The 19,879-nt window shown below is 45.8% G+C and overlaps 1 protein-coding gene across 5 annotated transcripts in view; it reads right to left on the minus strand.

Annotated features, from left to right (window-relative positions):
* Positions 1–18,878, minus strand: part of RCSD1 (RCSD domain containing 1) — a 41,576-nt gene extending 22,698 nt beyond the window's left edge. For 3 of the 5 annotated variants that reach the window (XM_068144660.1, XM_068144657.1, XM_068144658.1), the window contains exon 1: positions 16,950–17,061. In XM_068144660.1, coding sequence (XP_068000761.1) covers positions 16,950–17,024 — 75 coding nt within the window. In that variant the 5' untranslated portion in view covers positions 17,025–17,061. Of the gene's footprint in view, positions 1–16,949; positions 17,062–18,704 lie in introns of those variants that run through there. The other 2 variants (XM_068144659.1, XM_068144661.1) reach the window with 2 other exon arrangements.
* Between the last annotated feature and the right edge of the window lie 1,001 nt (positions 18,879–19,879).

Here is a 19,879-nt window from a genome sequence, read left to right on the forward strand (position 1 = left end):
TAAAAATCATTGGATTGGTGGTGCCAAGGCCAATTCTGTGAGGTTCAATAAGGCCAAGTGCTAGGTCCTGCACTTGGGTCACAACTACAGTTGTGACATGCAACAGTTCAGGCTTGGAGGAGAATGGCTGGAAAGCTGCCAGCAGAAAGGGACCTGGGGCTGGGGTTGATTGACAGCCAGCATGTGCCCAGATGGCCAAGACCAACAACATCCTGGCCTGTATCAAGAATAGTGTGGCCAGCAGGACGAGAGAGGTGATTGTCCTACTGTACTCAGCAGTGGTGAGACCACAGCTCAACTGCTGTGTTTGGTTTTGGGCCCCTCACTACAAGAAAAACACTGAGCTCCTGGAGAGGGTCCAGAGAATGGCAACAAAGCTGATGAAGGGTCTGGAGAACAGGGTTTATAAGAAGGGGATGAGGGAAATGAGGGAAATGAGGAGGAGACCTTCTGGCTTTCTACAGCTGCCTAGAAGGTAGATGTCAGTGTCTTCTTCCTAACAAGAAGCAAGGAGACAAGAGGAAATGGCCTCATGTTGTACCAGGGGAGGTTTAGATTGAATGCTAGAAGAATCTTCATCACTTAAAAGGTTATCAAATTGTGTAACAGGCTTGCCAAGGAGGTGGTTGAATCACTCTCCCTGGAGGTATTTAAAAGATGCATAGATATGGTGCTAAAGGGACATGGTTTAACAGCAGACTTGGCAGGGTTAGATAATGGTTGGACTCGATGATCTTAAGTCTTTTCCAACCAAAGCAATTCTATGATTCTTGATACATGGACCAAAGAGTTTGAAGCCCACACCCCTGCGAGAGCAGAATGGAGCCCAGGCTGTGCACTTCCTGAGCAACTGTCTCAGTCAGAGGCTGCCAGGAATGGTTTGATCAGGTGCTATCATTACCAAGAAGCAGCAAACTGCAGCACCTGGTCTCTGCCAGGCAGGGGTGCCTTTGCAGGGGCAGTACATATGTCACCTCCACCTGTGCCCCATGGAGATAGGAGCATCTCTTGGCTCTGCTCTGCCTTGTGTAGGTTAAGGCATCTGGCTGTTCAGCCATGACTTACTGCTTAGAGGCAGAGGTGGCAGACCATTAGAATAAATTCTTTTAATAAACTGAAACATTCAGGTAAATTATTTGTACTAGAACTAGATAATTCTAGTACTAGACTACACTGTGCAAAATCTGCCCAAATAGACCTTCTTCAAAACACCACCTAGATCACATTGGATACCTTCTCAGTAGCAGTACACTAAAGATAGTGTACACTAAAAACTTTCAGGCCTTCTTTAGCACAGATCTACTGGATGTGTCTAGCCATAAATTAGTATCTAACTTTCACTGAAGTGATTAGTTGATAAAGATAAAATCCCCTGAATCCATTTTATACAAAAAGTGTCATGAAAAAAAAGACAAACAATTAGAAGACAAAGTTTCAGTAAATGGAATTATCTCCTGAACTTAAAGTAGAGTACAGGGAGCTTGGCCTCTGCATCACAGTATCACAGTACGTTAGAGGTTGGAAGAGACCTACAGAGATGATCCAGTCCAGCCCCCTGCCAAAGCAGGATCACCCACGGCAGTCTGCACAGGAATGCATCCAGGTGGGGTTTGAAAGTCTCCAGAGAAGGAGACTCCACAACTTCTCTGGGCAGCCTGCTCCAGGGCTCCATCACCCTCACTGCAAAGATGTTCCTCCTCGTGTTGAAGTGAAATCTTCTACATTCAAGCTTGTACCTGTTGTTCCTTGGCTTACTATTGCACACCACCAAAAAGAGCTTGGCCCCCTCCACTTGACACCCACCCCTCAGATGCTGTATCAGGAATAGTGTGGCCAGCAGGAGCAGGGAAGTCATTCTGCCCCTATACTCGGCACTGGTTAGGCCAGACCTTGAGTCCTGTGTCCAGTTCTGTGCCCCTCAATTTAAGAAGGACATTGAGACTCTTGAACATGTCCAGAGAAGGGCAGCGAGGCTGGGGAGAGGTCTGGAGCACAGCCCTGTGAGGAGAGGCTGAGGGAGCTGGGGTTGCTTAGCCTGGAGAAGAGGAGGCTCAGGGGAGACCTTCTTGCTCTCTACAACTCTATGAAGGGAGGTTGTAGCCAGGTGGGGGTTGGTCTCTTCTTCTAGACAACCAGCACCAGAACAAGAGGACACAGTCTCAAGCTGTGCCAGGGGAAGTTTAGGCTGGAGGTGAGAAGAAAGTTCTTCACTGAGAGACTCATTCACCATTGGAATGTGCTGCCCAGGGAAGTGGTGGAGTCACCATCCCTGGAGCCGTTCAAGGGGGGATTGGAAGTGGCACTTGGTGCCATGGTTTAGTCATGAGGTCTGTGGTGACAGGTTGGACTTGATGATCTTTGAGGTCTCTTCCAACTTTGGGGATTCTGTGATTTTGTGACATGTGGCCACTAAACATTTCCTAAGCAAGCTGTGAGGATGCCCAGCACCCACAAAGGACTGATTCCCTTCCACTCTACTTTTTAATGGTATTTCAGTCTGGTTTCTAGGGATTTTTAAAAATTTGGAAATAGTCAACATGATTTAAAGGGTGCACTAAAGACACTTTGGTGGTGAGACAACAGATTTCACATTTCAGTCACATGCATCCCCTGTTTGTTCAGCTCACCCTTCCTGCCTGCACCTGCAGGGCTGTACCCTAATGATCGTCTGTGCACAGTAACCTTTTATAGGCTCAACAAAGCACTCACATGATGGTTCCCTTACACCGCTAAGTCAACAGTGTAAGAGGAAGGAGAAGCTCAAAGATGTTGAAAGTAGTAACCAGAGAACAACTGAAATGAGGTTTCCTGCCAGATGGATGAATACTTAAGGGGAAAGCCCAAAAGGTATTAGAAGGGCAAGGCAACTCTTCTTGTAGTAAAAAGACAGGGGACTGGGATGAGAGGTAGAAGGGTGAAATAAAAGGCTGTTAGGTACCAGTGAGCCCTGAGGCTACAGTGGAGAGAAGCCTTGCTAGGTACAGTAAGAAGAGGTTGTGATAATCACAATGACTAGGTTTTAAAGATACATGACAACATTTGCTCATAGGGACTGAAGAGGAAAGTTTAGGAAGTCTAAGCGGGGACCAGAAGACCAGTTGTCAAGGGACAAGGCAACTAGCTTGACTGAGAGAGCAGGGAAAACAGATAAGCCTCCAATCAATTCAAGAAACAGGCTAGGCCTTTCCTGTAAAACATACATGTGTATATAATTGCCTCATTGCAAGTCTGACACAGCTGCTTGCAGACAGGTCAAGAAGCCAATAGGGAAATAATTTCAGGCAGCAGGAAAGGGTTTGTGGATAGTTGATAGAAAATGGTCATACCCAGCTACACAAATGGAGAGACAATGACAGGCACAGAGGCTGTGCCAACACAAGAAATACGAACGACAATCTTTCTCTGAAGCAGCTCCTTGCAAGGGAGGTTTTCCTGTCATCTCAAACAGTGTCACTTCAAAAACTCATCTGTGCTGGCCTTTAAGACCAGGCATACCACATGGGGTTCTCCTTTTTGAATCTTAAGGGTACACTGGAGTCTCCATTCAAGACTCACACTGCCATGATGATAGCAAGACACTTCTTTTTAAGAGGAGGCTAAGATATTTCAGATTCTACAGCTTCAGGAAAATGAACATAATTCAGCAAGGTTCAAAAGCTGATGGTTTACTATCAGGCTACTAGGTGGTAATGTATTCAAACCATAGAATCATAGAATCAATAAGGTTTGTAAAGACCTCAGAGATCATCAAGTCCAACCTGTCACCCAACACCTCATGACTAACTAAACCATGGCTTCAAGTGCCACATCCAATCTTTTTTGAATGCCTCCAGGGATGGGGAATCCACCACCTCCCTGGGCAGCACATTCCAGTGGCCAATTACTCTTTCTGGGAAGAACTTTCTCCTCACCTCCAGCCTAAACCTCCCCTGGTGCAGCCTGAGACTGTGTCCTCTTGTTCTGGTGCTGGTTGCCCGGGAGAAGAGACCAACCCCCACCTGGCTACAACCTCCTTTCAGGTAGTTGTAGAGACCAACAAGGTCTCCCTGAGCCATCTAACTACTGTCTGGTGGTACTCTGTGCACTGGAAACTGGAGCTGAGCTATCAGTAACCTTAAGCACCGAGATACAAAGACTCAACAAGCTGAACAAAGATCTCTGCAGTTACTAAGTTTGACTACACTAGAAGACCAAAACTATGTGTCACCTCCCTTTCTGAACTCTTGGAAACTCCGTGTCCTATTATTTCCTTTGAGTTAATATTTCTGGTTTTAAAATACTAACAGTCTCCAAAAACTACTTCTTTTTCTTTTGGCTCATTATAATGACCATTTGGTCTTAAAAGAACTCTGTTTTGGGGGAAGTACTTTGTGCCTCGAAAACAGAAGTGCTACCAGTGAACCAAAATCCTGCAGTAGATACACTGAACATTCGTATTACTCGAGGCAAGGAAAATTTGTATTGGGATGCTGAAAACAAAGGTCTGTTACTTTGAAATGCCCTGTCAAACAGCCTTCAGCTCCTCTCTCAAAGAAGGTCACAGTGAAGGAGGCTAGTGGGCAGCATGTCAGTATCTGGAGAACCACTGCACCACTTTTCTAAATAACTGAAGACCCCCTCTGTAAGTAACATCACTAAGCTTTTAGTTTAGTTCAGGAAGAATTTTCACTTTGTGTCAGGCAGGATTTCTATTTCTGTCATTAACTCCTCTCCATCTGATAGGAGACTCTAGCAACAGATGCTGAAGGTTTGGTTGATATAGCCATGAGCTACTGCAGATATGTAAAATACTCATGGGGGAAAGAAAGAGGTTGTATTGTTTCAGGAATCTGCAGACACTCCACATGTGGAATAGCTCCTTTGGAGCCAAGGATTGATCTCCAGTTCTGTTAGAGCAATGCTGATGTCTGAATCCACAGCTGACAACAGCTGTAACCAAGACAGTGGTCTGGCTGGACTAAAGCTTATTGTTCCCTAAGTGTCTTTAGTAGCTTGTATAACCAGTACCTGTGATCTGTCCTTGAGATACTCAGATTACTAGAAATGCCTCCATGAGTAGAGGGTTGAGATAGTAGTTCTGAGGAAAAGCAGTGATGCCACCATAAGACATGGATGCTTTTCTAGTGCACAGTTTGCATCAGCTGCTTGTACAGACCTCAGTTTCCAGCCAAGATTTTCCCCAGGATCCTTCTCAGCTTCCTGATGTTTCTATCTCAAACATCTGTTTTTCTTAATGGTCTGGGAACTGTACACAGCCTGTCATGTTTCCCCAAATTAATTGGTGCCTCTTTGTGTGTACTTCCAGGCCTTGTTCTGGGGAGCTTTTGCTGCTCTAGAAGGATGAGGCATGAGCTAACAGAGGAATGCTGATAAACCTCCCAGGCTGCTTGCAGGGAGAGGGGACATAGTGCAGTCTAAGGGACAAGTGCATCCAACCTCCCGTGAGCAGAGTCGGTGTTCAAGCGAGGATTGGATGTGGCACTTGGTGCCATGGTTTAGTAGTCATGAGGTGTTGGGTGACAGGTTGAACTTGATGATCTCTGAGGTCTTTTCCAACCTTATTGATTTTATAATTCTATGATTCTCAACTGAGGCACAGGAGGGAGAGAGGTGGCCAGGAAGGCTGGGTATGCCTGTGTACTGCTTTGGTGAGGAATAAAATGGATGAACCACAGTTATCATCTGATATAGACCTCTAAGATGAGCAGCTCTCTGTTGGTTAAGATGTGCCTTGCAACATAGCACTATTTGAAACCACCTGGATCACAGAGTTGGTTTATGTGACTTGCATACCCCTGCAGCTGTAGACACAACGCTGGGCTGCACTCTGCTCTCACCTACAGACAGGGATACATTTGGGCATGTGCTGTGAAGGAAACCTGCTGAGCAGGTGGAACAGCCCCTGTAGTAGGAAAGATCTCAGCCTGATGAATTACTTTTCAACTGCTATTCAGTTTAGCTTCTCCCTTGCTTGCCTCATATGAGGTGAGGAAAAAAAGCCCTGCTGTTAGCAGAGATCTGAAATAAAATGAACTTTAAGAGGATGAGGCAAGATGCTTCTGATAGAACAAGGAATGGACCAGTCTTGGACTGACAGAGTAGTTTAAAAGGAAGAAACTTAAGCAAGTGCATATACTGTATGTGTTAGTTATCTAATCTGAGCCTAAGAACCTACTGGTGCTGTAAAGGCCATAAAAGGCCACCAAATTCATCAGGCATGATTTTGCCTTGGTGAAGCCACGTTGGTTGCCACCAATCACCTCTTCTTAATTTTCCATATGCCTTGGAAAGCCTTCAGGATGATCTGCACTATGATCTTGCCAGGCCAGAGGTAAGACTGATGGCCTGTATTTTCTGTGCTCTTCCTTTTTTTTTTCCATTTTGAAGAGTTACTTGTGAGCATTTTCCTTAGGGTATACAGTAGACTCTTACCTACAGAAAGCACTAAATTTCTAATGCATCATGGGAGTTGGAAAGCCTACAGGATGATCTGCTCCATGATCCTGGCCATCTCTCTCCCCTGTGCCTCAGTTGAGAAGGCTCTGCTCATGGGAGGCTGGACTATGTCCCCTCTCCCTGCAGGCAGCCTGGGAGGTTTTGTCAGTGTTCCTCTGTTAGCTCATGCCTCATCCTTCTAGAGCAGCAAAAGCTCCCTAGAACAAGGCCTGGAAGTACACACAGCCTTTGACCTCAGAAGGTCAAATTGGAAATGGAACTCATTGAACTGTCAAAGAAGGGACAAAGAAAATGCTAGAAGCAGGGACAATCTGAAAGACCTTTGATAAATGCTGTAAGTAGACTGTGATACCTCCCCATTTAAACACAATACTAGACCCAGTCTAGTAACAGAACAGGGATTCAGCTCTTCTTAATTTATCATGCTTGGAACAGAAAATCAGGATGGTAAACGAGCCTACACAGAGCTCCCAACTGCTGCAGCTTCCAGGACACATCAGTCAGGACTGTGCTATCTTTGTAACACATTGCTATAAAATTAGGTCTACACTGGATACAGGCAGGTCAGAGAAGGAGATTTGTATTTATCTGAGCCAGGAATTTGGTCTAAAAAGATACACAGATATGGAGTGGAGGAAAGTGATAGCAAGCACTGAGCCAGCAGCCAGATTGAGTTGTGAAAGCTAATCTATATCCACAGAGATGTCTTTTTAACTAGCCCCTGGAGGGCTCAGCAGCCCCAGTGGCATGAGGATTCAGGTCTGTGAAACTGCTTTCTCAGCAGCTGCCCTCCCTTCAGCTCTGTCTGGAGTCTCCAGTTTGTAAGACCCCTGAAAACCAGGCCCTATGCTGAGCAAATAGATCCAGGCAACTGAGAGTTGCTCTAATGTTTGATAATGATTGAATATTCACAGAATCACAAAGAATCACAGAATCACCAGGGTTGGAAGAGACCTCAAAGATCACCAAGTCCAACCTGTCACCCAACACCTCATGACTAAACCATGGCACCATGTGCCATGTCCAATCCCCTCTTGAACACCTCCAGGGATGGTGACTCCATCACCTCCCTGGGCAGCACATTCCAGTGGCCAATTACTCTTTCTGGGAAGAACTTTCTCCTCACCTCCAGCCTAAACTTCCCATGGCACAGATTGAGACTGTGTCCTCTTGTTCTGGTGCTGGTTGCCTGGGAGAAGAGACCAACCCCCACTTGGCTACAACCTCCCTTCAGGGAGTTGTAGAGAGCAAGAAGGTCTCCCCTGAGCTTCCCCTTCTCCAGGCTAAGCAACCCCAGCTCCCTCAACCTCTCCTCACAGGGCTGTGCTCAAAGCCTCTCCCCAGCCTCATTGCCCTTCTCTGGACACATTCAAGTGACTCAATGTCCTTCTTAAACTGAGGGGCCCAGAATTGGACACAGGACTCAAGGTGTGGCCTAACCAGTGCTGAGTACAGGGCACAATGACTTCCCTGCTCCTGCTGGCCACACTATTCTTGATGCAAGCCAGGATGCCATTGGCCTTCTTGTCCACTTGGGCACACTGCTGGCTCCTGTTTAGCCTACTGTCAACTAGTACCCCCAGGTCCCTTTCTGCCTGGCTGCTCTCCAGCCACTCTGACTCCAGCCTGTAGCACTGCATGGGGTTGTTGTGGCCAAAGTGCAGCACCTGGCACTTGGATTTGTTAAATATCATCTTGTTGGACTCTGCCCATCTGTCCAGTTGGCCAAGGTCCCTCTGCAGAGCCCTTCTACCCTCTAATAGATCAACATCTGCTCATGATGCATTAGAAATTTAGTGCTTTCTGTAGGTAAGAGTCTACTGTACACCCTAAGGAATATGCTCACAAGTAACTCTTCAAAATGGAAAAAAAGGAAGAACCCAGAAACTACAGGCCATCAGTTTTACCTCTGGCCTGGCAAGATCATGGAGCAGATCATCCTGCAGGCTTTCCAAGGCATATGGAAAATTAAGAAGAGGTGATTGGTGGCAACCAACGTGGCTTCACCAAGGCAAAATCATGCCTGATGAATTTGGTGGCCTTTTATGGCCTTTACAGCACCAGTGGATAAGGGAAGAGCAATTGATGTCATCAACCTAGACTTGTGTGAAGCATTGGAGACTGTCCTACATCATATTCTGGTCAGTATATTGGAAAAACATGGACTTCAGGGATAAAGAATTGGCTGTATGGCCACATTCAGTTGCAGTCAACAGCTCAACGTGCAAATGGAGACCTGAGAGTACTGGTGTCCCTCAGGGCTCAGTACTGGGACCAACGTTTAACATCTTTGTCAGCAATGTGGACAGTGGAACTGAGCACGCTCTCAGCAAGTTTGCAGGTGACACCAAGCTGTGTGGTCTGGCTGACACACTGGAGGAAAGGGAGGCCATCCAGAGGGACTTGGCCAGGCTTCAGACATGGGCCCATGCAAACCTCATGAAGTTCAATAAGGCCAAATACAAGGTCCTACTCCTGGATTGGGGCAACTGCAAACACAGCTACAGGCTGGGTGGAGAATGGCCCAAGAGCAGTCTTGAGGAGCAGGACTTGGGGGTGTCAGCTGAAGAAAGACTCAACATGAGCTGGCAATGTGTGCTTGCAGTCCAGAAGGCAAACCATGACCTGGGCTGCATCAAAAGAAGTGTGACCACCAGGATGAAGGATGCTTCTCCCACTCTACTCTCTTGAGACTCCACCTGGAGTACTGTGTCCAATTCTGGGGCCTGCAACACAAGGACATCAAATTGCTGGAGCAGGCCATGAAGATGATCAGAGGGCTGCAGCACCTCCCCTGTGGGAACAGGCTGCAAGAGTTGGGGTTGTTCAGAGTTGGGGTTGTTCTCTCTGCAGAGACCTTATAGCAGCCTTCCAGTACCTGAAAGGAGCCTACAAGAAAGCTGGGGAGGGGCTTTTTACAAGGCCTTGTAATGACAGGAGGGGTAATGGCTTTTAGCTGGGAGAGACTAGATTTAGACTAGATACTAGGAAGAAATTTTTTACAGAGGGGGTGGTAAGACACTGGAACAGATTGGCCAGAGATGCTGTGGATGCCCCCTCCCTGGAAGTGTTCAGGGCCAGGTTGGACCAGGTGTTGCACAACCTGGTCTAGTGTAAAGTAATGTAAAGTTTCCCTGCCCATGACAGATGGGCTGGAAGTAGATCATCTTTAAGGTCTCTTTGAACCTAAACCATTCTATGAATTCTTGAACTGCAGCTTAGCCTTTGACATGTTGGAGTTTTTTTCTGTGATCTGAGATAGAGAATTATCTCTGCTCCTGAGTTAACCTGCTTATATCATTCTTTCAGCAACTCTGTAAAGGAGAAACTCAATTATGTCCAAGAGCTCTGAAGTACCCTACCTACTTCAGTAGGCTCTTTTTTCCTGTTGGCTAATTGAAACTCCTACATGTTCTTTCTGTGACAAGAAGGTGAACTAAGCTCCTTCAACCTCAGGCACAGTTTCTTCAGGTTAAAGCTGGGCCAGCGGAACCAGGTGTCCAGGAAGCTTTGGCTCAGTGCCTGCATGCCTGCTCAGCGCTAGGAGCCTCTGGCCAGCATGTCACTGAATTCATGAACCTCAGAATGAAAGGTATTGAGAAGAAAAACTATATTCAACTTACAAGTGAATGATCCAGCAATTTTTGAGTTGCAGAGCAGAGGCAGAAGAAATAATGTATGAGAGTTTCATTACTTGATAGCTTGTCTTTACCATGAGCTACAAAAAGAAAAGGCTTCCATCTTTTGCCTTTAAGACTCTACAGACTGGACTACTGCCAGCTACAAAGGTTTGAGGAGCTGCTGTAGACAACACAGGCTTAATTTTTCTGGATAGAGTGTGAAGCTGCAGTGGAGGATGAACCTTAGGAGGCTGGAGCTGGAGTATCATATTCCTGAGCAAAGCCCTGCAGGGCCTAGCATGTAGAGAATGAGTGGGTCACCCATACCAGGTGCTTGAGGTCAGAACTGGAGTAGTACACATGCCTGTGCCAAGGGCAGGAGGCTGGGGTGGGAGGGCAGAGACAAGGCAGGTGAAGGAGGAGAGGGTACAGAGCTGTGCAGACCAGGACCTGATATTAAATGAGATTAGAAGTTCTGATATGAGTGGAAAACAGAACTTTGAATTGAGCTGGGAGGTGAAAGGGAAGGTGCTAAAACTGTTTCCTTCAAGTATGAGTGACTTGTCTGACTTGGTTAACTTCTTGTCTCACATCACCTCATGCTCCAGTGTATTCAGCCAGCCATCCCATTTCTTCCACTCTGCCCTCTTTACAGACACCTGCTGTCAAGGGGACTGGTGTACCTGCCTGCATTTGTTTGCATGGACAGCCCTTGTTTTCTTGAGGGGACAGTGCTGACAACTCTGCATGCTTTGTAAAGACTAAGTGGGAAATAGACTAGACTAGACTAGACTAGAATAGAATTAACCAGGCTGGAAAAGACTTTTGAGATCAAGTCCAACCTATCACCCAACACCATCTAATCAACTAAACCATGGCACCAAGTGCCTCATCCAGTCTCTTCTTAAACACCTCTAGTGATGGTGACTCCACTACCTCCCTGGGTAACACATTCCAATGTTCAATCTCTTGCTGGGAAGAACTTCTTCCTAACATCCAGCCTAAACCTCCCCTGGTGAGCTTGGGACTGTGTCTTCTTGTTCTGTTCGTGGTTGGCTGGGAGAAGAGACCAACTCCCACTTGGCTACAACCTCCCTTCAGAGAGTTGTAGAGAGCAGTAAGGTCTCCCCTGAGCCTCCTCTTCTCCAGGCTAAGCAACCCCAGCTCCCTCAGCCTCTCCTCACAGGGCTGTGCTCCAGACCCCTCCCCAGCTTTGTTGCCCTTCTCTGGACACCTTCCAGCAACTCAACATCTTTCCTAAACTGAGGGGCCCAGAACTGGACACAGGACTCAAGGTGTGGCCTAACCAGGGCAGTGTACAGGGGCAGAATGACCTCCCTGCTCCTGCTGGCCACACCATGCCTGATACAGGCCAGGATGCCATTGGCCTTTTTGGCCACCTGGGCACACTGCAGGCTCCTGTTCAGCCTACTGTCAACCAGTACCCCCCAGGTCCCTTTCTTTTTGGCTGCTCTCCAGCCACTCTGCCCCCAGCCTGTAGCACTGCATGGGGTTGTCGTGGCCAACAATGATAACGTGCATGTCTCACAAGTTAAGCACACATTTGCTGCAGGGCATAATGGGTAAAATTCCTAGGAAACCTGGCACACAGCTCATGAGTGCATATATGAAAACAGGACCTGTTTCATCTGAACTTACATCATGGGAACGTGGCACTCATCAGAAAAGTATTTCAAAATGATTGACTTGAGTAACCCCTGATTGCTGCTGCAGTATGAGGTTTTAAAGGATAAAGACACCCATTCTCAAAACAGGAAGGAAAAATACAAAGAAAATTGGGTTTGTGTTTTGCACAGGCAGTAAAAGAACCGTTGCCCAGACCCCTGCAAACTATTTTGACCTAAGCTCCCCATAGGCAGAGTTTGGCAGGACTTGAACAATGTATCGTATCAGGAAATAACAAACACTTTTGGGGCCTGATCCTGAATAGCCACTAGCTTCTGCTAGCATCCCCACATGTGGAAGAACTGCAGAAACAGTATGAGCCTGCCCTTCTTGTGGCCCTGTCAAGAGTATTGCTTGAATGCAACAGGAGACCACTCCTGCCTTTCTGATGCTCTGTCCAGTCTATTTTTGAATTTGTTGGGAGAAGTTTCCACTACATTTGGTTTTCTTTCCACTGGTCCAAACCCTCCTAGAGGGTTTGGAGATAGAGATCTTCCTTTTGGCTCTATCCCATCACTCATAGGTGTGCTGCTTTTCTGAAGCACAAATTCTGTTTCCTCTGTGTCAAAAAGGTTTAGGCTTTGCTTCACTGCAAAGGCACACTGACTTAAGTCCATTCTTCTGAGTTGGTTCTCTCTCTCCTTTGCATTTCGTGTCTGCCTCTGAACAAGTCATTAATCTGCATCCTTTAGATTCTGAAACTTTTCAAGCTGCACGTGTTCATTCTCTGTGCTTAGAAGTGATCTAGGTGAGCAATAATTTCTTGCCTTAAGAAGCAGCAGGTGGCTTGGTTCAGTGAGAGAGCATGAAAGAAAGGTGTGGTATTTTGTGAAGTACTTAAAGACACTCAGAAAAACAGCGCTGCATGCCACAGCTACCAACCTGTACAAGCGCACAGGCTGAGCTGTGGTCCAGTCATGCTGAGAGCATGCACTTGAGAAGCTTGAGATGAACAGTTAACTTTGCTGGAGCTGGCAATGGAAATTGATACTCTTTGCAGATTAGCCACTAGTAATCTATACTGACCCAGACACTGTGTGTGTCTCGTTACGAAGGGCAAACAGGTTTATTTGTGTAAGGACGCTTGTATGCAAAAGCTTACCACCTTGCTGCCTGTTGTGTAGGGTTTGAGCTCTTCAAAAAATTGGTGTTGAAGAGAAAAACAACAGGGCATGCATCTATACTAGCTGTCAGTCTGGCAAGTGAGGTCAGGGTCTCTGCTTGGAGAAGTGTAGTGGGCTGAAGTTTCCCTTCACACTAACTGAGGTACGACTAACTCAGTTGGAAGCAAGTGGAAGCTGTATTTACAAGCAAAATCTACACCCTACAATGGAATACAATCAATATGTACAAAATAGACAGGAGTTACAATATCATACAGATATTTACAACTAGCAAATAACACAGAAACCCCCCTGGCACCCCTCTGGTTCTCCCAGAGACCAGGGAAGCTGCTCCACTGCCCCCCTCTAAACCTTCCCCCCTTTCCCTTTGTACCAAAGAGAAAAACAAAAGGTTGAGAGAGAAGCAGTCTTAGTGTTCTTATCTCCAAGGCCAGCCAGAAGCAGTTATTATCTCCCAAGCAAAGCAGAAAACAGCTGAGACCACAGGAGAAAAGAAAAGGAATGGGACTGGAATGTTGATACAGCTTCTTTTTACCCCACACTTTCATCCAATGAGTTGTTTAGAATAATCTTTTGTTCTCCTTTTAACACCCAATAGTAATTTATTTATGTTTTTCCACTTTTCTGCTCAAAATCTGCAGCTCAGTTTTAAAGGCATAGCCCAAAAGTGCCACAGGAAGATTTCCAGAAATACCTTCAGCAAGCAGCGTGCTTCTATCTGACAGGAATTTGGTCTGACGTCTTTTTTCATTTCTAACAGGTGAAAACTGCCCTTGGCACTAATGGAGCAGATAAACCTCATCCAAGACTGATGATAAGATATCATAAATATATGCCTTAGACTTGATGTTAATGTAAAAGCATTTCTGGCATAAGATTCATAGCTGGATCTGTTGGGGCTTGGGTGAAATGAAACTTAAATCTGTGCCTATATGAGTCTCTCTAATAGTAAAGGCTTCCTCAGTAAAATAGACAGGTCATGCAAACTGGTTCTCTTTCTGCTGGTTAAAGCTGCCATCTCAGATCCCAGATTCAGGCTGTAGAGTTGGTGTTCCAAACACGTGGAAACAGAAAGGAAAACCACCCCAGTTTGTATGGGCTTGGTCATTTCCATGACGAAAACCAGCAGCGGCCATCAGTAAAGCAATGCTGATGTTTCCCCCTGCTCTTCAGATAAGCACATCCTCGGAATGTATGAGAAGGTATGCATAATATGCTGCTGGAGTACAGGAAAGGCAGCTTTTCCAGAAGGCTATCACCATGACCTGGGATACTCATAAGGACAGAAGTTAAAATTGGGAGGGAGAGAGAGGAGGGATTCCTAAGACTCATCCTTCTCCAGTGACACAGGAAAAACGTTCATTCTGCAAACCATTTACTCTGGGGTCTCTGCTAAGCACAAGAAAGGGTCACAGCACAGCCCCATGAGGTGTGGGTTTGTTCTTTTCTGTCCTTCAAGAAGGAGGGCTCATCTAGTCACTGGGATGTAGAAGTCTGGCAAAGATGATCCTTTCCAGGATCCTCTGCTGCAGCCATGCTGTTTACTGTCAGGCAGATTCTAAATCTGTCCAGATTGGAGGAGTGAAATGGGGTCATACAGTACCTCTCCTAGCATACTTAGATATGCTTCCCTTTATCTACACAGGTACTCTGTGTGGATGTGTCATGAGTTTGGGAGGAAACACTGAAAACAAATGTATTTGAGGTTAAAATTTGAGATTCTATTAAGCAAACAGAAAAAGGAAGAGTGAAAAGGAATGTTTCAACTTTTGGAATTAAAGCCACACAACAGAGCTTCCTGAGGAAGGGAAATTGTTCCCCAGCAGAGCTAACCATGGCATTACACCTGTATTTAATCTTGACTCCACAGGTGCAAGTTTGAACAGAGACCTTAATCAGCTCATTTCACCTGTGTGTGAATGCTTATGTGGCATACTGAGGACCATAATGGTTACAGATTTCATCCCCCTTCTCTGCATATTAACTTTCCTCCATTCCTTCCATTTAAGTCCTTTGGGGTAACTCATCACATATCCTTAGTGCAGTTTTCCTAGGGAAAAGGTAAGTGCCTATGCTGAAAGAAAGCTGTCTTGTAGTCTAAGCAAGGACATTATTCCCCATGGCTCCTAGAAGGATGCAGCAATTGGGATACTGGACCTGGAAATGTGCTCAGTTGTTATGTATGGCTGATCACAACACAAAGGAAGAAATGGCTTCTGATGTCACCTCTGTTGTGGGAATGGATACTCTGGGAGGTTCCTGCATCTTCCCACTGAGACAGGGTATAGAGGCTTCTGAGAAATTTTCTCCATGCTGCTCTTCTGCTTGCTAGAGTAGTAGAGCAGGACCCAGAGCAAATTTGTGCAATCCTCACCTGATACAGGAGGGGGATTTATTGAAAAGAGCAGTGCCCCCATCACTGCCCAGATGAGGACACTGTCGTGTAGGGAAGCGCAGTGCTTGGAGCTAGCAGCTGTGTCCCATAGGTTGCCAGAAGTGAAGGGGCAAAGTGAGCAGAGAACTGCTCTTGGCCCTGAAAAAGCTTCCCCTCTCCTGAGATGGTGTAGCAATAGGCAAAATGGAGATGTCACAGAAAGAAAATATGCTGGTAGGCACAAAGAAGAGAGGGATCACCAACAGAACAAGAGGACACAGTCTCAAGCTGCATCAGGGGAGGTTTAGGCTGGATGTTAGGAAGAAGTTCTTCACAGAAAGAGAGATTGGCCATTGGAATGTGCTGCCCAGGGAGGTGGTGGAGTCACCATCACTGGAGGTGCTTAGGAGGAGACTGGACGAGGCACTTGGTGCCATGGTTTAGTTGATTGGATGGTATTGGGTGATGGATTGGACATGATGATCTCGAAGGTCTTTTCCAACCTGGTTAATTCTATTCCATTTCATTCTAATTCTTCCCAAAATAAACCTGGTTGCTGCACCTTTGCAACTTAGGAGTCCCATAGCACTATAGCAAGCCTCCAAAGTGAGATTCAGTCTTGAATTGCTTCCTTTAGCTGTGTGAGTAAAGTTCAAATGTCTCTATGCTCCCAAGCTCCTACAGAGAGGTTGGCAAAAGGAATGTCATGGCTGCTGTTGCATACAGGCTGCAGAAAGCCACAAGCACTTTCAGTGAATGTCTTGATTCACAACATCTACAGCGAGTTTTGACACAGCTATGGGAATTAGCCAGGTTGGACCAAATCTGAAGACGTAAACTACCAAACCAACACAATCATTTTCAATCCTTTCTGTACCGTGACTGCAAAGAACGCTTAGTGGCTGCTTTTTTTTTTTTTTCACAAGTGAATTAGTTTTCATCACTTCCAGCTTTAAGCACTTTTGGTTTGAACTCTTCAAATCATGAAGCTCCTAGCACAGACTGTTAGCCTGAAGTTCCTCTCATCAGTCATAACCCCGGAAGTAAAACTGATTCGCAAATGTCAAACCTGCCTTGCATCCAGAAGCTGGGTCTTCACCAAAAAAACAACCCCAAAACCAAAACAAACCAAAACCAACCCACCAAACCTCACAAAATTAAATGAATTGCAAGAATGGGAGTTTGCTTCATCTTTCTCCCTCTTTGAGATCTTCAGTGGTTACAGTTGCAGATTTCAATGCAGTCACATTCCTGACAGCAGAATGGCTAAGGCTGTAGGTCCTAGTCCCTAAGTGGCAGTAGAACCACACTAAACGCTCTAAGAAAGAGATCCCAACTATCTTGCTTTTTGTGTTGGGGTTTTGGTTTTTTTTAAATAGGGTCTTCTTGCCAGAGACATGATGGAAATCAGCTGGCTAGGTCAGCCCTTTGCCCTTTTTTTCCCTCATGTGTCCCACTAGAGCAAAGATCTTGCCAATTATGCCAGCAGGAAAGCACAGAGCAGCTCTGACAGCCACTAATGAAACAAACGGGGAAATGACAGAACTTCTCATTCCTGTTGCCGAGGACCATTAAATCTGTTTTTGTCCTGCTCATGCTGTCTGTGAAAAGCTGTAAGGTAGAATGAGAACAGAAGATTGACAGGTGGGAACTCAAGTTCTTGCTCTTGGCTCTGTTGGCTTTTCTTACCTTTGGGACATTAACCACCTTCTTGGAAGTTTGGGGGGCAGGAAGGGAAGACCGAGTACACTGCTTAAAAATCATCTTGGGAACTGAGATATTTTAAGAAAGGACACAGGAATCTGCAGATGACCAGAAAACAAGGCAGTGTGGGTAAGGAGTGGCACATAGAGGCAAAGGGACAGAATCAAGAGGAGGACATTGTTAATTTAAATACTTCAGAGAAGCTTCCTAACCAGCAGGCCTGCTGCGTATCGTACCTGTCTCCCAGAAGGAAATTACAGGTCTGTCCCTTTCTACTCTGAAACTCACTATGGCAGAGAACAGAAAATAATTCAGAGGTGCAGTCCTCTGTGTTGGGAGATGAGAGGGAGTAGGGGAGAGTGTCCTCAACATGCCAAAAATATTTACTTCAGCCCTAAATTACTCTTTGCTCCATGTGAGGGTTACTGTGAACAGCAGTAACAACAAATTAAGACCTCAACTCCCATTCTCCTCTGAGACATCACAGGATACTACCTAGCAAAAAAGAACAAAACAAGTTTTAGGTTTAACAAAACTCTGTCAAACCTAAAACCCCTTATAAAGCTATGTATTTTTCATGCCACATGAGTTGGTTTGATCACTGCTTGGTCCTTCTCCACAACAAAATCTATTTAGATGGTTTGTTGGGGATGTTTCTTGTAATGAACATGACTTATGCTTAACCCTTGCCTGTGGGGCAGGCAAACACAGATAGCAAGGACTGCAGAGTTAGCACCTGGGCATTATCTGAGCTATGTGCTGGAAATCTTCAAAGAAAAAATTGTAGTGGTGCCTCAAGAATGCTGCTCCCTGCCCTTTTTGTGTGTCCCCTGCAGTTGAGTCTGCAATGATGCAGAAAAATTATTCTCTGGGAAGATAATATTAAATGTTTAGTAAGATCTATGTGTAGCTGAGAGTAATACTGAAAGTCCTCTTTCATCATTTGAGGTTTTGCCAGTGTTGTAATAGCCCCTCCTAAAAATAAGTTGTTTTTTTCTTTGCCACTAGCAAATCCATTCTGACATGAGCAATGCAAGCCCCATCACTCCCATTTTATATGAATGCCATAAGAGGCAAGGGAGGTGAACTGCCTTGACACACAGGAGAAGACTTGCCCACCCAGAGACAAGAAGTCTGTCTCCCCTGAAGCATGGGACAAATAGCATGGAGAAAAAAGCACAGGAAACTCTTGTTTATTTTGTCAAAGCAACAGATCTTGGGTCCTCTTTCCTGAAGCAAAATGCTCTACTGATAATGAAAGTGAGCCCACCCAATCCACGTGGAATGAGAACACGCAGCACTGAGGGTTCAAATCACAGCTGCGGCTGCATGGATTGGGTAGGAATCAACATCAGGGAGCTCACTAATCCTGCACAATTTGTTCACATCCCATGATGTCTCTGTTTTCACTGAATATTTAAAACCTCCTTTCAAAATGATACCTTTAAAATGTAACTTTCCCACCTCAGAGACTGAAAAGTAAAGAGCATTCTTCCTCAGTCCCCTTTCACACGTGGAATTTCTCCCCATACTGTCCCTCAACTTTTCAAATCTTAACTAAAACCTGCAAAGTGCTCAGAGGTGCATGGCAGGGGCCAGGCTGTAAAGAAAAAGACATTTATCTGAACCTCGGCAAAGAGAGACTTTGACTTGCCTTTAGTGAGAAATTGCTTTGCAAGGTGGAGCTAATGCAGCTCGAGGAGCCATTCACAAGCTAGTGGAAATAAAAGTTTTCTTTACCTCCATATCCTGCAAGAGAGAGGTGTCCTCAGGGCAATCTTGCTTGTCCACACCTTATCTGTGGGAAAGCTTCAGCCAAGCCAGAGCAAAATCGTGCTGCTGTGAAAGGTATGTAATATCCAAGCTCCTTCTCAGCTTGAAAACTGACAGAGCCCAGCGAGTGGCCCTGCACTACGAACAAGGAAGAAGGGCGGGTGGGTGAGAGGAAGGGAGGGAGGGGAGAGGAGGGGGAGGCAAGGCAATCAGGGTTTAAATTTAGACACAAATCTAAGCAGATACTGTCCTTCCCAGAGTGCTGGGCTCATGAGACAACAAGCAGCAAAGTCTGCTGCTGTGCCCAAACTTGGGACACCGCGTGTGCTTTTCCTCCTTTCCTTTCCTTTCCTTTCCTTTCTTTCTCTCTCTCCTTTATGTTTTCTATCACCTTGTCATTACTCCCCTCCCTGCCCCGTTTTGCCTCTATTTCTCTCCATTGCTTGCAGTTGCTCCCCTAGTGTCTCTGCCTGGATCTCTCCCCTTTCCACATTTCCTAGTCTGCAATGTCTCTTCCTTGGTGTTTATTTGTGAGGAGAAACTTCCCTCCCCCCCCCTCCCCCCCCCCCCCCCCCCCCCAACTGCAGCTTCCCTTCTCTCTTCCTGCACATTCTTGGGTAATTTCAGTCAGCAGTGGACTGTTTTAATATTTTTGGAAGGACAGACAAGGAGCAGAGTCAGGGTGATTATTGCATTTGAACACAATTTAAGGCATTGGTGTCCTGGTGCAGAGCTGGGACTTGAAGGGATGACAATAGTATCAGCAGCACTCTGATGCTCCCAGATGATTCCCCAAGGAGATGTCAGGGCTCCACTTCAAAGGGTACTGCAAAAACAGGCAAACAAGCATAGGGTCCCCATGCAAAATGTCACTGCATAGCTGTAAAGCAGATCCAGCTTTTTCCACCCTAAATTTGTGTTTCACACTACCAGGTCAGAAGGTGCAGGAAGTTCTTTCCCTTTGCAGGGAAGGACAGACTTGTACACTGGAAGTGAGAAGCTTCTGTGGGGGTAGAAAAAATCTGATGGGGAAAAAAATAATCCTTAGAGGTGTTTTGCTACAATTTCCCTTTTCATTCAGAGTGAAGTATTGTAAACTAGACCTCTCTTTTAGCAACTGTTTGCATATGCTCTTTCTCAAG

This window comes from Melanerpes formicivorus, unplaced genomic scaffold (assembly GCF_026170545.1).
Source record: "Melanerpes formicivorus ecotype bairdi unplaced genomic scaffold, bMelFor1.0.p_v2 SCAF_11, whole genome shotgun sequence".
Taxonomy (NCBI): Eukaryota; Metazoa; Chordata; class Aves; order Piciformes; family Picidae; genus Melanerpes; species Melanerpes formicivorus.